The following is a 17,963-nucleotide window of genomic DNA, read 5'->3' on the forward strand; positions in this document are numbered from 1 at the left end:
GAGTCGGACACAACTGGACTTAATGTCAGGGAACAACCTTTATATTTTCAATAATAATAATAATAATAATAATAATAATAATAATAATAGCAGCAATACCAGGGGCCATCCAGTCCAACCCCCTTCTGCCATACACAGAAGCTGTTGCCATGTGTATAACAGAGCAGCTTGAAAAGCATGTCAATGGACCAGTGTTTCTATGCAATTCTCCATCACAGGTTGAGTTTACCATAACACCGACAATCCCCAAAGGTCAGCTAATCACTCAACACAAACCATTAAAAGCTTTATGGGTTGTTATAGGTTTTTTCGGGCTGTATGGCCATGGTCTAGAGGCATTCTCTCCTGACGTTTCGCCTGCATCTATGGCAAGCATCCTCAGAGGTAGTGAGGTCTGTTAGAACTAGGGAAAAGGGGTTTATATATCTGTGGAATGACCAGGGTGAGACAAAGGACTCTTTTCTGCTGGAGCTAGGTGTGAATGTTTCAACTGATCACCTTGATTAGCATACAATGGGCTGACTGTGCCTGGAGCAAACTTTTGTTGAGAGGTAATTAGATGTCCCTACCTGCTTCCTCTCTGTTGTTGTGCTGTTGCAATTTTAGAGTTTTTTAATACCGGTAGCCAGATTTTGTTCATTTTCAGCTTTATGCCTTGAAGAAACATTTCCCATCATTATATGCCAAGAAACTTCATGCATTGCTCACACCAGAAGTGACTTGAAATTTCTCGAGTCACTCCTGACTTGAAAAAATATCTCCAATATTTACTAGTTTTATTTAAATATTTCCTCTCACCTTGACAAAACTCCTGAGACAACGTACAACAAATACAATAAATCAAAGCACTCCTTAAAACAAACCAAATTAATTTTCAAAAGGTGGAAAAGGCCACTTTGATGAAAACAGTGAAAAAACAATTCTTGATTTTACTAACCAAAGGTTGTGTGATAGAATGCAGACCTGACTTTTCCGTGGTAAACTTAACAGGATTAGAGCCCGCCTGGTTTCCCTTGGGAGGGAGCTCCACAACATGGGCACTCCCGTATCGCATGTATCCACCAACGTAATGCAACAAGTTGACATGAAGTAGAGCCTCTGTTGAGGATTAAATATTCCAGGCAGGCTGATGTGGGAGGATCCAGTCTTTCGCTATATCCAGGCCCCAAGCCATTTAGGATTTTGTAAGTCAAAATAAACATTGTAAATTGACTACAGAAGCAAACTGAATGCCACTGCCATTCAGACAAGATAAGGGGTTGCAAGCACACACTGACCACTGTTTAACTGATGTATTTTGGAGAAAGAAAAGTATGTTTATTTCCATCTGGGACTCTGGTGAGGAGTTGTGTGCAAAAGCAAACCAGAGTGAAGATAAAGGCGTCTGTGCCTTTTATACCTCTACAAATGCAGGGAAACAAAGAAACATGCTTCTACATACATTGACATCATTCACTGCGTCGCTTTAGCATCATAGAAATATCAAATTATATCTGCCAACATGCGAGAGGCATGTCTCTATATTTTTTCTGAGAGTAGCATACAGCTTACAGCTTACATTCACCAATCAAGGGGCCTACTTTGACCTGTCAGGAGGGAAGGGGATTCCTTACTTAGAAGGAAGACACTGGGCTATGTTGTACCAGTCTCTCTGGAATGTATAGATAACAGGTCCCCCTTCTCCTCCCGCTTTTAACACAGATCTCCTTCTGCATTCTCTCTGTCCTGCGTAGGCCTGGGTAACAACGGAAAAATTTGTTTCTAAAATCGATTTGTATTTGGGGGGTTTTTTTGTTTCGATATTTAAAATAATTACAAAAATTTCCCTTTAAAAAGTTCGGTATTTACGAAATTTTGTAAATGTGAAAAAAATTACAAAACATTAACGAATCGATTTCCGAAACAATAACGAATCAATTCGTTAATGGCGGACGCTACCGCGAAATACGCTAAAAAACCTCCAAAAACTTCTGAAGCTTCCCTCTCCCTCTGTTGTTGACTGTTGGTGTGATATTATAATTTTTTTTCACTAATTAAACAAAAAACTTGCCCCAGACATGCGGAAATAATAACGAAACGACCTCAGAACAATAACGAAACGAATACAATAACGAAATACGAAGCATTTACAAAACGTGTTTAAAAATTCGTTTTTTAAAAAAAATTGCTCCAGAATGGTTCGTTATCGTTTTGTAATTGAAAAAAATAACGAATTATTAACGAATTATGAATTAACGAAATGAAACCGCCCAGCCCTAGTCCTGCGGCTTTCTAACACAGAGAGAACCTGATTTTTCTTACAGTTCAGTGCTTGTAATATACATACAATAAATGCATAAATAAATATCTATTTTTTCCAATATCTCCCCATCAATAGCACATTTTTCAGGTTAACTTCTCTTTATTGTTGTCTTTCATTTCATTTATATTTTTTAATGTTGCAGAGGGAACAGGAAAGACCTTATGCACACCCCCTATGCAGAAGGAAAACCGTGTGAGGATTGCCCGAAGAACTGCGATGACGGATTATGCAGTAAGATTGTGAATGAATGTTGTGAGACAAAAATGGTGTTAATGTCCCAGTTCTTATAGAGCTGGAGTGAACACCTATAGAGAAAATGGGACAATTCTTGCCCATGTGCACCCTGGTGGCCACACTGTTGCACCAAAGCCTAGAAATGTGTAAACATATTTTTCCAGGTGATTTTTCTCACTACTACTACTACTCCCCCTTTTTTTTCACGCTCAGACCCAACACAGGATGCAATAGTTTTGTTCTCCCAACCCTTCCAAGCTCCCCTTCTATCTTCCAACCCCTTTCCATCAAAAAAATAATAAGAAGTCAATAATCAGCTGAAATTGAAACAGGAAGCTACAGCCTAGTTTCTGTTAATTTTTAAAGATTATGCCAATGTTTTAAGGTCTGGGGGGTTTGTGATTTTGAGTGAGTTGGGAAAGGGTTGTTGAAAATACCCACAAATGCATATTTTTACAGGATGTAGATATTTTTATCGTTCACACTTTGGGATCCTCACATGTTGCATGAGATTCACTAGCCACTATTTGCCTGTTCTGAAATATCCATCCATGCATTGATTCCAATTATTTATCTTCCTCCTTTCTCCTATAGAAGGAAGTCAAGATTGAATTATCCAATTAATCACTATATGCAAAAATCATTAAAATCCTAATGCCATCTAATAGAGTTTCCCTTACAGTCTTGTTACATGTGCTGCCAGAATTGCCCTGGATCTCCACAAATCATTGTGGTTTTGGTGGCAACTGCGCAGGGGGCGTGGGGACCTGTTGGCCCACACTTGCACCATCTTGACTTCCCCCCTACCTCATGAGATGGGGGAAAGCCTCCTTAAGCCAACTTGACCTATCTTTCCCTTTGGAAAGATGGGGAGCCATCTATCAGCCACTGGCAGCAATTTTTCAGTGGCAGGAGGGGTTTTGCTCTAGTTCAGCCACAGAACCACCCCTCCCCACCCCCTGGGAAGAAGTTCTCCAAGTGTGATGGGAGCCATCAGGCTCCATGACTGAACTAAAAAAGAAAACATCGCTACTCCCAAAAATAAATGTGAAGAGGTCCTTAGTCTGAAAGAGAGAGTTATTGAAGAGAGATATTGACAAGCTGGAATGAGTTTAGTTAGGAGGGTAACTAAAGCGATCAAGGGTCTGGAGAAGAAGCCCTATGAGGAGTGCCTTAAAGAGCTGGGCATGTTTAGCCAGAAGAAGAGAAGGCTGAGAGGCTGAGATAGACATGTATAAATATGTGAGGGATCATAGGGAGGAGGGATCGAGCTTGTTTTCTGATGCCTTGGAGACTAGGATGCGGAGCAATGGATTCAAACTACAAGAAAGGAGATTCCATCTGTACATTAGGAAAAACTTCCTAACTATGAGAGCTGTTCAGCAGTGGAACTCTCTGCCCCGGATTGTGGTGGAGGCTCCTTCTTTGGAGGCTTTTAAACAGAGGCTGGATGGCCATCTGTCAGGGGTGCTTTGAAAGCAATTTTCCTACTTCTTGGCAAGGGGTTGGACTGGATGGCCCATGAGGTCTCTTCCAACTCTATGATTCTATGACATTCTTACTCAATTATGAATTTTCATGGTTGTTGTGGATAAGCCATGCTCCTTGCCATACTTCCCTCCACATGCCAATGGGACATGCAGCTGTTGCTATTTATATAATAGAGAAGCTTGAAAAGTATGGCAATGGACCAATGTGTCTATGTAATACTCCATCACAGGTTGAGTTTACATCCCCAAAGATGTAATTGCTCAGATAATCAGGCACCTTTGTTTTCCAAGCTTTATGCCTTGACGAAACATCTCCCATATGATTGCCAAGAAACCACATACATTGCTGACAGGCCCATAGCCAGGATTTCGATTTGGGGGGGGGGGGCTGAGTTTGTTTCGGGGGGGCTGAGTCTGAGTGAAAGAGGGTCTACCCTAGCAAACTTTTGTATTAGGCCTGGGTAACAACGCAAAAATTTGTTTCTAAAATCGATTTGTATTTGGGGTTTTTTTTTTTTTTGTTTCGATATTTAAAATAATTACAAAATTTTCCCTTAAAAAAGTTCGGTATTTACGAAATTTCGTTAATATTTACAAAACATTTTGTAAAGATGGCGCCCTTTTTTACAATATTTTTTCAATATTTTTTTAATTTAATTATTAATTTAGTAGAATAGGGAGGAGAAATTATTATTAAGGAGGGAAGGCAGGCACTCACTCTGGCGGGCCCTCAAGCGCTGCCGCCGAGTAGGGCCCGGCTCCTCCAAAGCAATGCGAAATTGGGAGAAGGGCTCCCCAAAGGCCATCTAGCCCAGCCCTCCGCTAAGGAATTGGGAGAACGAAGCACACCCACCGCAAAGGTGAGGAAGGAGGGACGGGCCGCCTTCCCGCTGAGGGTCGCTCGCCCTCTCGCTCGCTTGCTCAGCCGGCGCCTTCCCCGCCCTCTCCTCCTCCTCCTCCTCCTCTTTCAGGCTCTGCCTCTGACTGGCTAAGGAGAGGAGAGAGAGGAGAGCTCCCAGCAAGCATCTAACCAAGCCATCTTACGTATTTCCGAAATGGACGGAAATACAAAAAATTTTGGCGCATGCTGTTTTGATATTTAAAAACACTTCCGGGTTTAAAAATAAGTTTTGTAATCGTTTTGTAATTGCTAAAATTAACGAATATTTAACGAATTACAAAATTAACGAACGAAACCGCCCAGGCCTATTTTGTATCATTACCCCAATACCTCCATGCATATGGGATATATTGAGTATGGAGATCAGATCATGATATGAATAAACATAACAGTTTAAATAATGCACCAGTAAGGCCTTTTCGCGAACCACCATGAGAATTTCAGGGGGGGGGGGGCTGAAGCCCCCCAAGCCCCCCCCCCTCCCGGCTACATGCCTGATTGCTGAGCATATCTGGGAAATACAGTTGGTTCCCGCACATGGATGGGTGTTATGGCAGAGAACCCTGGCAAATGTGGAAAATCTGTGCCTATCTACCAGACAGTCTTGGAGGCAGTGAGGGGCTGCGGGGAGCATAATGAGGCACCATCACCATAGTCTACATGGCACTTGCTCAACAGCTCTGCCTTTTTCTTGGCCCTCCTTCCCTCCCTGCTCCAGCTCCTCTCTCTCTCCTGGAACAGGACTCATGTCAAGATGCCAGTGGCAGTGGGGAGAAGGAGCCTCTGGACTTCTCTTAACCTCCGAAACCATGGAGGGCAGGCAGAGAAGTAGGACGAAGAGGCTATCAGATGATGCCCTCCTGGGCTTCTCCCTACTACGACCAGCCTCTAGTTATGGGAGGCAGGACAGAGGGAGGGTGGTGGCTGAGCAATGAATAATCAAATCCATGGATATCAAACCCGCAAATGTGGAGATGCTGGCTGTAGTCATCTATAATGTGCCACTTCGTGTGAGATTGTCCTGCTTGGAATTCACAATTAAATATTAACTCTCTATTCCCTATCACTTAATAAGAGAAAATAGTAAGAATACTAGTAGAACCAAAAAAAATAAGGGAATGTTAATATCATTTGACTGTTTAAATTCAAAATATACTATCTTGAATAGTATACTTTAGCAAATCATAGATTTGCATGGAGTCCAAAGAAATGGATTGATGACAAATTGGATAGGACAGGATATTAAAATGGAAGGAATATAGACATTACAATGATTGCTCAAAGATGCAAATATTCAAATTTTATAAGTATTATTATTATTATATTATTATTATTATTATTATAACTTTATTTGTACCCCGCTAGCATCTCCCGTAGGATTCGATGCGGCTCACAATAGGCCGAAGCCCAACACAATACAACAATACAATATCTAGCAAATAAAAACAGTTAAGCAGAAAAACAATAACAATAGCAATACGACAAGACATTATTAAAAACTGAGTCGGCCGGAGTAGGGGTACAAGGTTAAAAGTGCTGATGTATCGGAGGGGTGTGGGATTATGATATAAGTGCGGTGTGCAGTGTGCGGTGATTTGGTACTAAAGTGCTTCTGGGATTTGGTAGTGGGAGATTCCTAATCTGAAAAGGCACATTGGAACAGCCAGGTTTTCAAATTCTTTCTGAAGACTGCCAGTGTAGGGGCCTGTCTAAGATCTTTCGGGAGGGCGTTCCAGAGGCGGGGGGCCACCACGGAGAAGGCCCTGTCTCGCGTCCCCACCAAGCGCGCTTGTGACGCGGGCGGGATCACTAGCAGGGCCTCTCCAGATGACCGGAGTGAGCGCGTGGGTTCGTAGACAGCGATGCGGTCACGCAGGTAGGGTGGTCCCAAACCGTTCAGGGCTTTGTAGGTAAGCACCTGCACCTTAAATTGGGCTCGGAAAATAAACGGCAGCCAGTGGAGCTCCTTAAACAGGAGGGTTGACCTCTCTCTGTAATGGGCCCCAGTTAACATCCTGGCTGCTGCCCGTTGGGCCAATTGGAATTTCCGAGCCGTTTTCAAGGGCAGCCCCACGTAGAGCGTATTGCAGTAATCCAGTCTAGAGGTGACTAAGGAGGTATAATCAAGTCAAATGCCAACATTTCAGAAACATCTGATTGGCTTCCATGGAAAAAAGAGGTCGGGCTGGGTGAAACTGAAGAGGTAAAAGTGACTGACTAGTACTTTTTTCGTGAGCTATGCATTTTGGTTTGCTATTTTCTTCATTTTCTTTTTCCAGTGCAAGTAACAGTGTTTTGTTGTCTTCTTTAATTTTCAGCCAATCCATGCACAGAAAATGATATGTACAGTAACTGTCCACAGTTAAAGAAAGAATGGGGATGCGAAATTTCTCTAATGTCAAACTGCAAGGCTTCTTGTAAATGTACCACAGAAATAAAATAAGGATCCAGTCAATTACTCATCCAAATTAACACTTTTGATTTAAACTATGACATTAATACTTGGTTAAATTAGCCTATCATACAGCTTTGAGCATCACTGAGCAAAGCCTGTACTCTTCTACAGGAGAAAATTGTTTCATTAGGAAATCATATCTCACATATATTTTTTAAGTCTTTTCAGATATTTCTAAGGTGTCTTTTTTAAATCAACTTTATCTATCAAACTTTTTTCTGATTTGTATCTAAATTTAATAATTAATAAAGTTTTTGATTTTACCTTTAAAAAACTAAAATGTTTTCCTATGATTATCAAATGTAATAAACTGCTCTAGTAATATCGTTCATATTACTTACTTATTTAGGCGATCCCTCGTTGTCCGAATAAGATTGTCCTCCAAGTTCAGTGTCCTAGCGGTGGGTCCATAGGGGACTGTGAAGCCCTCTTCTTGACTTGCATGTTCTCCTGCAGTGAGGGCATCGGTTTCCAGGTGGAAGGCAGTCTCGGTCAGGGTTGGCTTGACACACCTTCCTCTTGGCACGTTTCTCTCTTTTACCCTCCAGTCGTGCCTCTCCAAATTCTGCAGCACTGCTGGTCACAGCTGACCTCCAGCTGGAGCGCTCAAGGGCCAGGGCTTCCCAGTTCTCAGTGTCTATGCCAGAGTTTTTAAGGTTGGCTTTGAGCCCATCTTTAAATCTCTTTTCCTGCCCACCAACATTCCTTTTTCCATTCTTGAGTTTGGAAGAGAGCAACTTCTTTGGGAAACGATGATCGGGCATTCGGATGACGTGGCCAGTCCAGTGGAGTTGATAGCAGAAGAGCATTGCTTCAGTGCTGGTGGTCTTTGCTTCTTCCCGCACACTATTTGTCCGCTTGTCTTCCCAAGAGATTTGCAGGATTTTTCGGAGGCAGCGCTGATGGAATCGTTCCAGGAGTTGAATGTGACATCTGTAGATAGTCCATGTTTTGCAGGCATATAGCAGGGTTCGGAGGACAATAGCTTTATAAACAAGCACCTTGGTATCCCTACGGATGTCCTAGCCCTCAAACACTCTGTGCTTCATTTGGAAAAATGCTGCACTCGCAGAGCTCAGGTGGTGTTGTATTTCGGTGTCAATGTTGACTTTTGTGGAGAAGTGGCTGCCACTTCTCCACAATGATCAACATTTTCTAATATTACACCATTACGGTGTATTTCTGGCATTGGAGAGGGATTGGCTGGTGACTGCTGGAAGAGCACTTTGGTTTTCTCAATGTTCAATGGCAGGCCAAGCTTCTCGTATGCTTCTGCGAAGGTGTTTAGAGTGGCTTCTAGGTTTTCTTCTGAATGCGCATAGACAGCGTTGTCATCAGCATACTGGAGTTCTATAACAGATGTTGTAACCTTGGTTTTGGCTTTCAGTCTGCTGAGGTTAAATAGCTTGCCATCTATCCAATAGATGATTTCCACTCTGGTGGGAAGCTTCCCATCAACAAGGTGAAGTATCATAGCGATGAAGATGGAAAATAAGCTTGGGGAAATAACACATCATTCATATTATCAACAATTATAAGGGATGGACGAACATCCTAGTTCAGTTTGGATTGGTGAAACATCAAGAGAGAATATTTCTAGAACATGGTTATACAGCCTGAAAACCCTACAACAACCTATGTGTACAAACACTTCACTAAAGAGCCTTTGTTGTCACTTCATTCATACCACCCATTTGTGCTTCTATGAAGCAAAGCCAGAAGAGAAGGTGGAAGTGAACGCCTGCTTGCAAATGTGTTCTCACAAATGTCAAATCAAATAAACAATAAAAGGCAACACTGCCTTTGCCAGTTGTCAATATGATGTTGCCAAAGGATCAAACATGCACACACACATACTCCCTCATTGATAGCTAAAACCACTGCTGCAGGCTGAAAAACAAAAGGCGGTATAGACAGAAATAGTCTATTGGGTGTGGGTGTGTTTACTATCTTTTTCTTGTCTCAACCAGTTTTGGACAAGATCTGGCAGGTATGTACTCTATTAGCATAAACTTTGGGAGAATTGTCTTCATTTACATGGAAATATTGATGTCCCCTGCTTTTACAATAAGATGCAGATTATAGAATGAGTGTATAGTGAGAGAGGAGTACATGATTCCCAGCTAGTCAATGCAATCATTAATGACTTAGATGAAGGGTTAGAAGGCAATATTATCAAGTTTGCAGATGACACCAAATTGGGAGGGATAGCCAATACTCCAGAGGACAGGAGCAGGATTCAAAATGATCTTGACAGATTAGAGAGATGGGCCAAAACTAACAAAATGAAGTTCAACAGGGACAAATGCAAAATTCTCCACTTAGGCAGAAAAAACAAAATGCAAAGATACAGAATGGGTGACGCCTGGCTTCAGAGCAGTATGTGTGAAAAAGATCTTAGAGTCCTTGTGGACAACAAGTTAAACATGAGTCAACAATGTGATGTGGCAGCAAAAAAAGACCAATGGGATTTTGGTCTGTATCAATAGGAACATAGTGTCTAGATCTAGGGAAGTCATGCTACCCCTCTATTCTGCCTTGGTTAGACCACACCTGGAATCACATTATGTCCAATTCTGGGCACCACAATTCAAGAGAGATATTGACAAGCTGGAATGTGTCCAGAGGAGGGCAACTAAAATGATCAAGGGTCTGGAGAACAAGCCCTATGAGGAGCAGCTTAAAGAGCTGGGCATTTTTAGCCTGAAGAAGAGAAGGCTGAGAGGATAGCCATGTATAAATATGTGAGATGAAGTCATAGGAAGGAGGGAGCAAGCTTGTTTTCTGCTTCCCTGGAGACTAGGACGCGGAACAATGGCTTCAAACTACAATAAAGGAGATTCCATCTGGACATGAGGAAGAACTTCCTGACCGTGAGAGCCGTTCAGCAGTGGAACTCTCTGCCCTGGAGTGTTGTGGAGGCTCCTTCTTTGGAAGCTTTTAAACAGAGGCTGGATGGTCATCTGTCAGGGGTGCTTTGAATGCAATATTCCTGCTTCTAGGCAGGGGGTTGGACTGGATGGCCCATGAGGTCTCTTCCAACTCTATGATTATATGATTCTATTAAGGAGGAAAACAAGTATTTTAAATATAACCCACTAGGAAAAAAAACCCGATGCTATAAATATCATGCTGAACTTGTGATTTTTGACTGACTGGCTTTTGAGGACAACCTCCCAGTCTGTTCTTTATCTGCAGGTTGTTGAACAAAAGGTGTTGAGTGATTTCTTACTCCATTGAGAATTAATTGACTGTGTGGCACCAGGCAAGCGGAGCTGCCTGTTTTAGCAACAACAAATACAAACAAGGAAGCTCCTCTTCTGGTGAAACATCCACTCATCTGGCCCCATCAAGCCCCAGTTCAAAGATCAAACCATGCATTTAAGAAACCCACTTTTTTCCAATAACAGAGAAGGAAGCTAGGGCTTTTTAAAACTTTCTTAAAGCTCTTAGGCATTGAAAAGAAGTATTTTCGCACTGATGCATGTTCCATCCCATCTGGACTGGGATTCAGGAAAGGGTGCATTATCTAGCTTCTGTAGATTTGCTTTGGGAGAGTATCATTTGTTAGGCCCCATCTACACTGCTATGTAAGGCAATCTGAAACTGCATTATATGGTCAGTGTAGACTCATATCCTGCTGTTCAAGACAGTTAAACTACATTATATGAGGGCCCCATCTGCCATATAATGCAGTTTCATAATGCACGGATCCCTTTTCCCTTTTCTATAATTTATACCGTATTTTATACTTTTTTGCTCATATATGCCAATAAAGACTTATTGGACCGGTAGTTTCATAATGCAGTTAAACTCCATCAAACTGGTAGCTCCACAGATAAGACAAAGTGGCAAAGGAATTGATAAATTGATACTTTGGTTACTGCTGGGCATATAGTGATGGTGCAAGTATGGGGAAATGTGTGGCGTTTATGCAGGGGCGGCTCAACCCATTACGCAAAGTAAGCATTTGAAATATAGTTGATTTTGCCCAGGGGTGCTCTTGAGGCACTCTTGGGGGAAAATAGACCTTGACATATGTGAGTTGTAGTTACTGGGATGTATAGTTCACCTACAATCAAAGAGCATTCTGAACTCCACCAATGATGGAACTGAACCAAATATGGCACACAGAACTCCCACGACGAACAGAAAATATATATCAGTGATGGGGGGGGGGGGGCAAATACTGTTTGCTTACCATTGAAAATTACCTAGGGCCACCTCTGTGTTTATGGAAACTTGGAACCAAATCCCTGAGGGAGGCTCCATGTGGTTTTTAGATTTGGGAGAAAGAACAGAGTGGGATCTCATGAGGAAATTCATCCATCCTTATTTTTGGGGTCAGTTTTCGATAACATGATGATACCAGATCTCAGCCTTTAAATGGCAGAAACAGGTGTCAGCTCATATCTTTCCCATAAATTTCACTGTTACCTATGCTTTAGCTTGTTCATACTGTCAAAATTTGTTTCTACTTCTTTTAGGCATATTCACAACGTTTGCATCAAAATACAAGGCTTATTTCTAAATATCTTTAGCAAAATCTGAAAGAAAAATTAGGATTTGTATAACCAGATGATAAGCATGATAAGCACATTTTTTAAAAAAATAATCCCATCCTGATTTTAAAAAATCTAAATATAGATGCAACATCAGTAATTTATCATACCTGCAATGTTAAGGAACCTATGACCATAATTATTTGTATTTGGGTTATTAACGTCAAGTTATCAACTACATCAGTATTTATTAAACTCATTGAAAATTCTCAAAACTTGAGGAAAGAAAAAACAACAATGAGTAAAGAAAGATTACATCCATAATCAGTGAAGTATGTAAAAGTCACCATATGACTTGCCTGTTATACCTGCGGACATAAATTTCAGAACTGAAATGAACATTAGTCATGAATTGTTTTCTGAGTATATCTTGAAAGGTCTGCATTAATTATGAGACAAAAGATACTGTAATCACTTTATGTGCCTCACCACAATGTGCTTAGCCATCCTTCAGGTTATTCAGGACATTAGCAAAGTACTAAATCATAACAATAAACCAAAAACAACAAAGTAAAACACCCAGGGCGCTTCCAGGCAGCACCAAAATGTGGATTGTAAATGATGAATTAAACCTCAGAGCAGGTCCCCTCACAGCCCTTTTTTGACTCAGGATAAAATGTAGGACAGATGAGGGACATCTGCCAGAATTTTTTTTTAATAACTCAATTATGTGCTGATCCTCATATACGTACATGTGAATATCTCAATGTAAAAACATAAAGATTCCCATGTGCGCATATAAACATCAGCACATAATGGCAAGAGTAAAAAAAAACCAATCAGCTGGCTTTCCTTTTTTCTCTAATTGCTCATTCACAATCTATTTAATATTATAAAGTTTAAAATAAATATTTCCAGAGATCTCTATTGGCTCTCCACTTCCCTTCTCTTTAAACCAGCTGGAACTCAGTTTTGTCTCTGTGGGAGCCAAAACAGCTCATCAATACCTCTGAGGATGCTTGCCATAGATGCAGGTGAAACGTCAGGAGAGAATGCCTCTAGAACATAACCATATAGCCCGAAAAAACCTACAACAACCCAGTGTTTCCGGCCATGAAAGCCTTCGACAATACATAGCTCATCAGCTGTTTCAGGATTTTTAAAACCAATACAGATAGGAAGCAATCTCCACAGGGGGTAAATAGGGGAATCCTGAACTTTACATGACTGCAGGGCCACACAGTCAGAGCCGTAACCGGGGGGGGGGGGGGGTGTTAAGGGTTCTAATCCCCCCCCAAAAGAATTCTAACTCCTCCCCCCCAAAAACTGGTTTACTTATTAATTTTAACTGGTTAACCAATTTACCAGTCCATACTTCAGGAAATAAAGCCTGACTGCTCATTGGAGGGAAGGATAGTAGCGGCCAAAATGAAGTACTTTGGCCACATCATGAGAAGACAGGAAAGCTTGGAGAAGACAATGATGCTGGGGGAAATGGGGGAAAAGGAAGAGGGGCCGACCAAGGGCAAGATGGATGGATGGTATCCTTGAAGTGACTGGATTGATCCTGAAAGAGCTGGGGGTGGCCACAGCCGACAGGGAGCTCTGGCGTGGACTGGTCCATGAGGTCACGAAGAGTCAGAAACAACTGAACGAATGAACAACAACCAATTTATGAGTAAACCAGGTTTCTTTTTTTAACCTGACACATTTCAGGGCAGGGTTGAACTTTTATTGACACCCCCCCCCCCCTTTCCCGGCTATGGCCCTGCACACAGTCATGGGATAATCTGATTTTTTTGCCCAGAACCAGGGTAAAAAGGACCTTTTTGAAACAAGTTTTCCCTCCATTACTGCAATTGAGGGTGCATTTAATGTAAATGTCATATGACCATTTTGAACCCGTTCTCTCTTGGATTATAGCTCCTGTGTGGAAGGGCCCCCAGACAGGCATGTAGAAGGTGCTGGTGTCTCTACCTATTAATGACACTATTATTAATATTTTTATCATTATTATGCCATTATTATGTCCCCGGTGGTACAGTGGGTTAAAGCGCTGAGCTGCTGAGCTTGTTGATCGAAAGGTTGCAGGTTCGATTCCAGGGAGCGGCGTGAGCTTCCGCTGTCAGCCCTAGCTTCTGCCAACCTAGCAGTTTGAAAACATGCAAATGTGAGTAGATCAATAGGTACTGCTCCAGCAGGAAGGTAATGGTGCTCCATGTTGTCATGCTGGCCACATGACCTTGGAGGTGTCTATGGACAACGGTAGCTCTTCGGCTTAGAAATGGAGATGAGCACCACACCCCAGAGTCAGACATGACTGGACTTAATGTCAGGGGACAACCTTTACCTTTACCTTATGCCATCACCACCAACCATCATTATCTTCATCATGTAACTAGAAGTCTGGCCAAATTTTTTAAAAAATGAGACTCTGCAAATGCTGACCATAGGATTGAGGGACCTCAGTTATCAGGAACAAATGACATACTGAAATGAAAATGGAGGGACATTCTATGAAGGACTATTACCATGTGTAGAGCCAACCAGATCCAGGGCATCAAAGTTCTAAGATACTGAAAATAGGGTTGATGAAGGCACCTGTCCCCTTCTACGGATATCTAGTGGAGGATTTTTCATGAGAAGGGCCTAGTCCATAACCTGACTTGGATAATAAGAAAATAATTTATATGATATGCCAATGATGTTACTCAGATTTGGACAACTAGAACGAGGAAATCTAAGGTGCAGATTGATTGAAAGAGTGACAACAATACTTGTAGTACAGGGCTGGACACAACACTAGATGCTGCACTAGGAGATATCATAGAGTTGGAAGAATCCTCATGAGTCATCTAGTCCAACACTTGCTCATTGCAGGTCTTCCCACTAGATCATCCCCAGTATGTGTCTGCCCAACCTCTTTTTGATGACATCCAAAGAAGGAGGATTGCTCCTCTCACTATGTTTTGTTCCTCTCACCAACTTGGTTCCTCTTTCCATCTTTGAAAAGAGAAAACTGCCTGCAAGGCACAGCAGAAATTTGTTGTACAGCCGATTTTTTATTTTTCCTAGTTTTTTCTATCTATTTTAACAGATTTTATCCCTCAGTTGTTATCCCACCAGATCTCAAGGAAATCCACTTAAAGGTATTTCTGGCTCTGTTATTGATGTCAGAAGAAAGGGATACTATTCTCTGTTCTTCCTTGGTTCCAGCAACTTGTTACTAACATCCTGTATATATATGCCAGAAATACAATAACTTCTTGTCCATCTTATCTGGCTAGCATGTTCCCTCTGTACTCCTGGGTAATGAATCCTCTTCCACAAGAACCTTTCTCTTCTGGCTAAAGTTGATGGTGAGGCTGGTTCTTTCCTTGGCTTGCTTCTGTTCTCCTATCTACACCCCTTCACCATCATCAACCTCAAGAAGATGTAGGAGGCAATTGAACCCTAACATAACACAACTTCTGTCTCTCCTTGGCAGGGGCGGCTCAACCCATTACGCAAAGTAAGCATTTGCAGTATAGTTGATTTTGCCCAGGGGCGTTCTTGAGGCACTCTTGGGGGAAAGTAGACCTTGACATATGCGAGTTGTAGTTACTGGGATGTAACTACAATCAAAGAGCATTCACCTACAATCAAAGAGCATTCTGAACTCCACCAATGATGGAATTGAACCTAATATGGCACACAGAACTCCCATGACGAACAGAAAATATATATCAGTGATTGGTTGGGGGGGGGGGGTCAAAATACTGTTTGCTTACCGTCGAAAATTACCTAGGGCCGCCTCTGCTCCTTGGAGACCAAGAATATCAGGTTCTTGATCCATAATCCCAGATCTAACTGAGTCTTAGCTAGAGAAATCTCAGCTCAGCCTCCCACAACACAAAAAAACACATGAGATGTGGAGTTGAGTGCACAATGTAAGGCATGTCTATTTGGTTTTAGTCATTTTTACCAAAATCAGTACAGTCACCTACCTTTACTCCCAATGGATTAAAGATACCCAAGAAAATGTCGGAAATTGAGATACATCACCTTCCTTATCTCAGTTGCTTCAACCTTCCATGTTCTACTTGAAGGCACAAAGTGGTAAATACACTGGACCATTCAATCCAGCTTTCACCAAAAGCAGTAATTTATCTTTATTATATACAAAATATACATCACAATCTCCTTGCATGTCCGTTCACATCTCGACACACACTGCATGGAATACATTACACACCTCAGAGCTCCTTTCCAGTCTGCGCAGGAAACTCCAAAAGTGACACTACCAATTCTACACATTGCTGTAGTTTTAACCCATGCATTACTGAAACCATACAGTTTAAACTATAAGCAATTTTCACACCAAATAACATTACATACTGACAGAAGAATCCTCACCAACTAATTATGGCTGTGCAATGAAAAAACACAGCCATAATTAGTTAAGATATATGTGAATGTTTGCCCTGACCCTTCACTAGAGTGGAACTTTTTACCACTCACTATCCATCTCTACCGGAGAAAATTGTATGTGATCCCAGGTATATAAAATAGGTATAAAAATCAAACCATGCATTATAGGAGAATTGGCACTACAGTGTTATTGCTTAAACACAGACTTGCAATGTATATAACTGTATATCTATATAAATAAAAATGTAATGTTCGTTTGTTGGATTAACAGAACTCAAAAACCATTGGATGAATTGACACCAAATTTGGACAGAATACACCTGACAACCCAATGTATGTTCTTCACTCAAAAAAATTTGATTTTGTCATTTGGGAGTTGTAGTTCTTGGGATTTATAGTTCACCTACAATCAAAGAGCATTCTGAACTCCACCAATGATGGAATTGAATCAAAGGTGATACACAGGACTCCCATGAGCAACAGAAAACACTAGAAGGTTTGATGGGCATTGACCTTGGGTTTTGGAGTTGTAGTTCACCTACATCCAGAGACCACTGTGGACTCAAACAATGATGGATCTGGACCAAACTTGGCACAAATATTCCATATGCCCAAATATGAACACAGATGGAGTTTGGGAGAAATAGACTTTGACATTTGGGAATTGTAGTTACTGGGATTTATAGTTCACCTACAATCAAAGAGCATTCTGAACCTCACCAACTATGGAATTGGGGCAAACATCCCACACAGAACCCACATGACCAACAGAAAATACTTAAGGCCATCCAGTCCAACTCCCTTCACCACAGCAAGAAAAGATAATCAAAGCCCTCCTGATAAAGAACCATTCGGCCATAGATAGATATGATTCACAGAGAGAGAGAGAGAGAGAGAGAGTATCATAGATTTGAAAGGGGACCCTAAAGAAGGACAATTACATGTTGCATATTCCAGAGTAGGCAAACCAGACAATCTCCACATCAACACTGACAAGGAAACAACAAGAAATACTGTTTACCCACAAGCAGAAAGACATGACATAGATTAGAAACCAACACTTTATTTTCCAGATCACCAGACTGGGCCACAGTAACGTGTGGCAGGGGATGGCTAGTAACTGCATATAACTCATAACAGTCAACAATTATCACTACTGATAGTGTGATTTAATCATTATTTTCCTATCACAACATTTCTTTAAGAAACAGCCCTCGTAGTACAGGGCTGGACACAACACTAGATGCTGCACTAGGAGATATCATAGAGTTGGAAGAATCCTCATGAGTCATCTAGTCCAACCTTGCTCACTGCAGGACTTCCCACTAGATCCCCAATATGTGTCTGCCCAACCTCTTTTGATTACATCCAGAGAAGGAGGATTGCTCCTCTCACTATGTTTTGTTCCTCTCACCAACTTGGTTCCTCTTTCCATCTTTGAAAAGAGAAAACTGCCTGCAAGGCACAGCAGAAATTTGTTGTACAGCCGATTTTTTATTTTTCCTAGTTTTTTCTATCTATTTTAACAGATTTTAACAGTCATCTAATCCACTTAAAGGTATTTCTGGCTCTGTTATTGATGTCAGAAGAAAGGGATACTATTCTCTGTTCTTCCTTGGTTCCAGCAACTTGTTACTAACATCCTGTATATATATGCCAGAAATACAAT

General features: G+C 41.4%; 1 protein-coding gene across 1 annotated transcript in view; it reads left to right on the top strand.

Moving 5' to 3' along the window:
• Positions 1 to 7,690, top strand: part of LOC132780853 (cysteine-rich venom protein helothermine-like) — a 28,489-nt gene extending 20,799 nt beyond the window's left edge. Inside the window, exons 7-8 of the mRNA XM_060784698.2 lie at positions 2,445 to 2,533; positions 7,246 to 7,690. Coding sequence (XP_060640681.2) covers positions 2,445 to 2,533; positions 7,246 to 7,370 — 214 coding nt within the window. The 3' untranslated portion in view covers positions 7,371 to 7,690. The remainder of the gene's footprint in view (positions 1 to 2,444; positions 2,534 to 7,245) is intronic.
• Positions 7,691 to 17,963: the final 10,273 nt, after the last annotated feature.

Source organism: Anolis sagrei, chromosome 1 (assembly GCF_037176765.1).
Source record: "Anolis sagrei isolate rAnoSag1 chromosome 1, rAnoSag1.mat, whole genome shotgun sequence".
Taxonomy (NCBI): domain Eukaryota; kingdom Metazoa; phylum Chordata; class Lepidosauria; order Squamata; family Dactyloidae; genus Anolis; species Anolis sagrei.